We start from the raw sequence: 7,175 nt of genomic DNA on the forward strand, positions 1-7,175 counted from the left end.
CCGCCCCGCCCCGCCCCGCCCCGCCCCGCGGGGCTAGCTGGGTCCCCGGAGGCCTCCCGGAGGGGCGGTGGGACCTTGGCGCCAAGTGGAGCAGGTGCGGCTCTCTCCCCTTGTCCCCGGGCTCTCGTTATTAGCCGACAGCGCAGGCCACACCTGAGCTCCAGCAGCCCTCTGCCTCGCCCAGGCTGCCCGGGCAGAGGGGACTCCTGGGGACAGCTAGCCTTGGGCGGGGTTCCGTCATCAGCATTGAGGAAACACAGTGGGCTGAGGGCTCACCAGCACAAACACACAAGGATCCCTCAACGCTTACTTAATGGCCCGGGGGTGGGAGTGGTGTCTGCAGAGGCCAGAAACCCAGACAATTCCCAAGGCCCCCGCCCTTGGGGAGAGAAGGACACTGAGAGAAGAAAACAAGCAGGGAGGCTTCTTGCTTTAAACACACACTGAGACTTGGGGATGGGTGGATGGAAGAGGGTGTCGCTAAGACAGTAGACAGGGTTGAGCAATGCCCTTGGCTGTGAACAGCTGGACCAAACGCCTGGGTCTGAGTAAAGGAGGGGTCCTCAGAGCAGCTTGAACCCCCTTCCTTTTTAAATGCTCCTGTTCCCACTCCCGTTTCTGGGGCCACCCAGGAGTCAGACACATTCTTGTCCTGATGTCTGAGCAGGGCACTAGGACTGGTTCTGGTGTCCTAGGGCACTTGACATAGGAGCCTTACCTGCCCACTGTCTTTTCTCCGTAGGGTCCTGCAGGTAGCGCAGGGTCTCTCCCTATAGGGAGTAGAGATGTTACAGTGGCCACTGTTGCCACTCATACAGACAGGGAACCCAGCTTCCTAGGGACAATCTAATGCTACCTATGTGAGGCCTTGGGTGACCTGGGAACTAGGGGTGATGTGACCCCACCTCAGCCAGAAGTCCCTTCCAGCTCCCAACCTTACTGTACCAGCTCATCCTGGACCTGGCCAGCAGCAGTAATGGAGAACAGCCCGCTTCTGGCCTGAGACCAACCCCCTCTGCTTGGTGCCCAGCACCCCTGAAAGGGAAAGGAGGAGAAAAGACCTATTCATACCTTTTATAAGTGGTTCAGTGACCCTGTCCAGTGGCTCCTGAAGGGTCTGGCACACTGCTCAGGGGTCTATGGAGTGGGGCAAGCTGTTGGAAGAGGGAGTGAAAGAGCCTGGAATGGGGTCCCTGATCCCAGGGCTGGGGTCCAATCTGGGTGGGAAGAATTGAGATAAAAGCCCCGCCCTCAGCCTTTGGGCACCCTGGCCAGGATTTCTGTTCTCTGACTGACCCACCAGGTCCTGTGCAATGGAAGGGATCTGATCCACTGCAGGGACCCACAGCAGGAGATGAAGGATACCCCAGGTCACCCAATGTCACACGCCAGGCAAATCAGACCAGACAAGGCTGACACAGCTTTGAGTGCCTGTAGAATCGCCCAACACACTTGCTTAGCACTGGAGGAGCAGGTACTGGTCAGCATCATACCAGACTGTGGCATGCCCAGGCCATTCCTGGCTCCGTATATTCACAGTACACATTCGTGGAACCCCACAACTCCAAACATGGACACCCTTCCTGGTCCTGCAACCCACACACACTGCTGCCCTGGGCCCTGAACCCTACTGCCCAGGAAGACGCCTTTGGAGCCGGCCCTGCCAGGGCATCTCCCAGTGGGAGCCCACTGTCCCGGAATTATTCCTTCACGCCCCACTTCGTCGAGGCCGGATTTTGCTTGTCTCTGCAGCCTGAATCAATCTCACGGGGGCCGGTCTCGTGGCTGGCTCCGCCGCGGCCAGGAGGGTTAACTTGCAGCGGGGCGGGGCAGGGCGCCGGGCGCGGGGCGGGGCAGCTCGGACATCGGCGCCATGGCCGCGATCGCGGGTCCCGGGACCCCTGGAGGGCGCCTGCGAGCGCAGAGCCCGCACCTCAGCAAGGTGGGCAGGGGTCGAAGGGGCCTGGGGGAGGAGAGCCGTGACCTTGGGGACTGCCCCGGAGACTGTTCCAGCGCCTACGCGGCCCCTCCCGCCCCCTGGCCCCCACGGATGTCGAGAAACCAGGTCTCAGGCGCTGGCTCAACAGCTCCTGACGGCTCCCTCTGTCCAGATGGAGCGGGTGGTCGTGAGCATGCAGGACCCGGACCAGGGCGTGCGAATGAGGAGTCAGCGACTGCTTATCACCGTCATTCCCCACGCGGTGACCGGTGAGGCACACTTGGCTGGGGCGTGGGTGGAGTAGGGTGGGGCCTCTGCCCACCGAACACGACCTGAACACGACCTTTCCCGAACAGGCAGCGACATCGTAGAGTGGCTGGCTCAGAAGTTCTGCATCTCAGAGGAGGGTGAGGGCAGCTGCCCCGGGAGTTGGGGGCAGGGGCAGTGGGGGGGGGGTTGACCCTGCCAAGCACTCACCTCCCCCGCCCGCAGAGGCCCTGCATCTGGGTGACCTCCTGGCGCAGCACGGCTACATATACCCGTTGCAAGAGCCCTACAGTCTGGCGCTCAGGCCCGATGAAACGCCCTACAGGTTCCAGGTCAGGCTCTGTGGGGAGCAGGCAGGGACCCCCTCCCCCCAAGCAGCTACTGGGACTCATATGGGCAGAGCTTTCTGGGTGGATGGACTTGGATTCCTTCCATTGCCCCCTCCCCATAAGACCTAGACTGGAAGGACTAATTTTGGGGGAAGTCTCTTCAATTTTCTGGGGCCATACTAGAACTCCATTAAGGGTAATGTCTACTAGGAGGATGCTGGGGCCTACTGGTGCTCCTCAAGGCCTCATCCATAAAGAAGAGGCTGTCAGTGCTGCACATGAGAGAGGATCCTGGCACCACAATCTGGACACCTCCACACACACCTCCCCCACACACACACTCCTGCCCTTCCTGACCACATCAGAGGCCCAGGGCACCCCCAGCTCCAGCTATGACTACATCCTAGGCTTGACCAGACCCCTATCTCATCCCATCCTGAGGGGAGGCAGCGTAAGGGCCCAAAGAGTATGAACTGATCTCAGTTTCAGGTGGAAAGAATGGGCAGTGGTTAGCCAGCTGAGGGAGGCTGACAACCCTGCCATTCTAGTCTTCTTGGAGGGTGCTCTGTGGAGGGTGGTACCTGGGGTAGGGAAAGAATAGGAGGACCCAGACAGTCTTCTCCCTGTACCACACCAGACACCATATTTCTGGACCAGCACCCTGTGGCCAGCTGCAGAGCTGGACTATGGTGAGTGGGGTGTTGGATTATCCTGCCACAAGATCCCAGGTCTGATGGTCTTAGGGTAGTAACCCTTGGGTAGGGGTAAAGCTTACCACTCTGCAGTTTGTTATCTCTGCCCCTCCAGCCATTTACCTGACCAAGAAGAACATCCGAAAGCAGGGGGCACTGGTGGAGCATGAGAAGGTAGGACCCCCAGAAGGTCTTGTGGCCAGAGAAACCTAGAGCCCCACCATGTTCCCTGAGCATGTAATCCACACATTCACTGGGGAGGTAGGGGTCCTTGTCGCAGAACTGGGCACCTGAAGGGACCACCCATGGAGACTTCATGTCATCAGGAGCACTATGACCAGCTGCACAAGAAGATCAACCACACATGGGACCTGGTGGTGATGCAGGCCCGAGAGCAGCTGCGGTGAGCCCTCTCTCTGCACTAAGCCAGGAAACTCTGGAAGGATCCTGGCACCTACTGGTCTAGGGCTGTGGACAGCACATCTGGGCTCATTCCAGCCCTGACTTGAGCCAGAAAAGGTGCTGTGGTGAGCTTCCTGTCCCCAACCCCTGACTACTTTTGCAGGGCGGCTAAGCAACGCAGGAAAGGAGACAGGCTGGTCACTGCATGCCAGGAACAGACATACTGGCTGGTGAACAGGCCTCCGGTGAGCCCCCTGGGGCATGGGGGAGAGGTTCCCTGGCTAGCCATAGGGGTCTGCAAGTTTTGCTGAAAAGCTCTCAGAACTTTTCATTTAAGCCTGGAGAAAGGCCATGCCATTGAGGGCCCTGGTGTGTGATAGAAGGTCTTAATGACAGTTGAGAACTCATGAGGCTGCCTACACCCCCCAGACAACAGGACTAGTCAGCTGCCTTTCTGGATCCGAGAGGAATAGGGAGCCTGTTTTGCCACTGAGGGCCCTCAGAGGAGACAAGTGGGGGCTGGGCTCAGTCTTCAGGGGTGTTGCCTGGGACTAGGGGCTTGAGGTGCCCCTACTGCCTGGGGGCACTATTTGGTGGAGAGTGAGCAGAGGGGCTCACAGGGGCCAGAACTGAGTTTCTTGGAAGCTCAGTGTCCCATAAAACAGCAGAGGTTCAGTATTGGGTCCCTGAAGGTAGAAACTTAGTGCCCCTCACCTGTTCTTGATCTGTAGCCTGGGGCTCCTAATGTGTTGGAGCAGGGTCCACAGCGGGGCTCCTGCACTGTCAGCCGGGTGCAGATGGTGAGTGCCTGCATCACTCCAGCCTGTGCCCACCCCCAGCTTGCCCACACATCTGCTCTCACCCACTCCAACCACCATGGGACTTCCTGGACTGCCATCCACCTGTCTGTCCATTCCACCCAAATGGATCTGATGTTGCCATGCCAGAATCCCCACTAAGCTTCTGATCTTGGGCCCCACTGCCCCTACCCCAGGCCTCCTGCTAACTCTCTTCCTTTTTCTTCCTACCTCCCACTGCCTTGTGTGCATGTAAGTAGAATGGCCCTGGGAGAGGGTAGTGGGCTCTTTCCCTAAGCCAGGACAGCATCAGGATACACAAGAAGGTAGAGGGGTGATAGGCAGGGCTATGCTGGGGGATCTGAACTGCAACCACTTCTCCGTGGTGGCCTCCCAGCCAGGGAGCACAGGAGCAGGACAGATAGGTGTGAACAGATTCAGATGTTGTATCTCACTTCTTGATAAATTTAGCATCCTAACCTTTGCATATATGAGGCAGTCAAAGAGAACTGGGACAGAAATTAGAAATCAGAAGTATCCTCCACCTCCAGTGCCTTGTCCAGTGTTGGTGATGGAAGACCAGAAGCCTGAGTCAGCAAGTCCTGGGCTTGCCTCCTGCAGCCCAGCCATGAGGCGCACCTGGAAGGGCTCAGGGGTTCTGAGTTAAACCAGGATTCCCCTGTGTGATCTTATTAGTAGGATTTCTGTTAATGTATGTTGTTTTAAAAAGAGAAAGTGGAGCTGGGGAGATGGCTCAGTGGAATAAGCGCTTCCTTGGCAAGCAAGCGCAAGGGCCTGAGTTCAATCTCCAGTATCACAAAATAAAATAAAAAAATCCCAAGTACACAAATAAATACATAGGTAATATATCTGAAAATATGATTGATTAATCATAATTGGGGAATGTCAAGGTAATCTGAATATGAACTTCCTAAAAATCTCCAGACTGAAGCCCCAAGTTAGGGTTAGGAGGAAGGGGCTACAAGAATTAGTGCTGGATCCCTGAAGGAAGCCTGACTTGTAACTGTATCTATTCCCTTCCAGATCCAGAGCTCGGACTTCTATAAGCGGGAGGTAGGTTCCCGGGATGGGGGTTGGGCCACCTGTTCCAGGCCCCTTCCCCACTCACAGCTCTGGCTCCCCAGATTGAGCTCTCCAGGAAGGCACTGGGCAGGACCCGGGTAAAATCCTCCATCTGCCTTGAGGCGTGAGTTCGGGTGGGTGGGTGGCAGGAGACTCCAAGCCCAGAGACGCATTATGGAGCCTCCTCATCCCTGAGGCCTCTCTCTGCTTTGGCCTGGCTTCCAGGTATCTGAAGTTCAGTAGCCAGCATAGCCTGCATGACCCCATCATGTCGGGGTGCCTGCCCAGCAACCCCTGGATCACAGATGATGACACTTACTGGGCCATGAATGCACCCATGTGAGCCTGGGGTGCCAGGGGACTGAGGTATGCTTCTGATCTAGGGCTGGCAGCAGAGCCAGCATCCCAAGTTCCCCATTGTTCCTCCAGGGTGGCTGTACCCACAAAACTCCGTGTGGAGCGATGGGCCTTCAGCTTCCGGGAGCTTCTGGATGACCCTGTGGGCCGGGCCTACTTCATGGACTTCCTGCAGAAGGAGTTCAGTGGTGAGAGGCCCAAGTCCTGTGCCAGGTTCCTGGCACTGCCCTGGACCACTTGGTCTCACTCGGGATCTGTCCTGTTCCAGTCTGTCGGGACAGCCAGCTGGCTGCTCCTCAGAATGGATTGCTAACTTGGTGCTGCTCCCCAGCGGAAAATCTCAGCTTCTGGGAGGCATGTGAGGAGCTGCGCTTTGGAGGGCAGGCTCAGATCCCTGACCTAGTGGATGCTGTGTACCAGTAAGTGGTGGGTGGGCACTGGGCAACCACTGGACTGGCCTGCTAGCCTGGACCCATCTTGTGCTGTTCCCACCCCCAGGCAGTTCCTGGCCCCTGGTGCTGCCCGCTGGGTCAACATTGACAGTAGGACAATGGAGCGGACGTTGGAGGGGTTGTGCCGGCCCCACCGCTATGTGTTAGATGACGCACAGCTACACATCTACATGCTCATGAAGAAGGTGGGCCCTGCCAGCCCCAGTGACCCTGGTAGAGCCCATCAGTCACCTTCAGTGCTTTATCTACGTGGCTTTTGTCAGGAGTACTTCAGAGGAGCTATGTGCTCCTTACAGCCCATGCTGTTCACTGTCCTAGACTTATGGCCTATGGCGTGTGATGTCCCAGTTCCACCATTCCTCCTGTCTGCTAGCTACAGCATGTAGTATCACAATGCCCTTGTCCATTCTAATTTTCATATAGTATAGATGGCTTAGCAGAGTCAATGCTCATTCCTTCCCCCCAACCCCGGAACCGGGGATTGAACTCAGGCCTTTGCACTTGCCAGGCAAGTGCTTATTCTACTGAGCCATCTCCCTGGCCCCAATGCTCAGTCCTTTATCACTTTTAAAAATAATAATTTAGTTTGCTGGGTGTGGTGGTGCACATGTATAATCCCAGGACTCTGGAGGCTGACACAGGAGGATCACAAGTTTGAGGCCAGCCTGGGCTACACAGTGAGATCCTGTCTCAAAGAACAAAAACAAAAACAGCAACAAAAAGGGCCTGGATTTCTCCCTTTTTTTTGGTACTGAACCCAAGGACCCATGCCTATGAGGCAAATAATGTACCACTGAGCAACACCGCCCACTCTTTTCATTCATTTTTTTTAATGTAATTTATTTATTTATTTATTT

General features: G+C 56.5%; 1 protein-coding gene across 3 annotated transcripts in view; it reads left to right on the forward strand.

Moving 5' to 3' along the window:
- The first annotated feature begins 1,854 nt into the window (after nucleotides 1-1,854).
- Nucleotides 1,855-7,175, forward strand: part of Rgs11 (regulator of G protein signaling 11) — a 9,401-nt gene continuing 4,080 nt past the window's right edge. Inside the window, exons 1-15 of one of the 3 annotated variants that reach the window (XM_004628135.2) lie at nucleotides 1,855-1,942; nucleotides 2,112-2,208; nucleotides 2,296-2,346; nucleotides 2,432-2,538; nucleotides 3,173-3,224; nucleotides 3,343-3,401; nucleotides 3,554-3,630; nucleotides 3,793-3,874; nucleotides 4,361-4,429; nucleotides 5,471-5,500; nucleotides 5,572-5,633; nucleotides 5,735-5,848; nucleotides 5,939-6,054; nucleotides 6,198-6,285; nucleotides 6,365-6,503. In XM_004628135.2, coding sequence (XP_004628192.2) covers nucleotides 1,874-1,942; nucleotides 2,112-2,208; nucleotides 2,296-2,346; nucleotides 2,432-2,538; nucleotides 3,173-3,224; nucleotides 3,343-3,401; nucleotides 3,554-3,630; nucleotides 3,793-3,874; nucleotides 4,361-4,429; nucleotides 5,471-5,500; nucleotides 5,572-5,633; nucleotides 5,735-5,848; nucleotides 5,939-6,054; nucleotides 6,198-6,285; nucleotides 6,365-6,503 — 1,212 coding nt within the window. In that variant the 5' untranslated portion in view covers nucleotides 1,855-1,873. Of the gene's footprint in view, nucleotides 1,943-2,111; nucleotides 2,209-2,295; nucleotides 2,347-2,431; nucleotides 2,539-3,172; nucleotides 3,225-3,320; nucleotides 3,402-3,553; nucleotides 3,631-3,792; nucleotides 3,875-4,360; nucleotides 4,430-5,470; nucleotides 5,501-5,571; nucleotides 5,634-5,734; nucleotides 5,849-5,938; nucleotides 6,055-6,197; nucleotides 6,286-6,364; nucleotides 6,504-7,175 lie in introns of those variants that run through there. The other 2 variants (XM_023711836.1, XM_023711837.1) reach the window with 2 other exon arrangements.

Source organism: Octodon degus, unplaced genomic scaffold (genome assembly GCF_000260255.1).
Source record: "Octodon degus isolate 3935 unplaced genomic scaffold, OctDeg1.0 scaffold00021, whole genome shotgun sequence".
NCBI lineage: Eukaryota > Metazoa > Chordata > Mammalia > Rodentia > Octodontidae > Octodon > Octodon degus.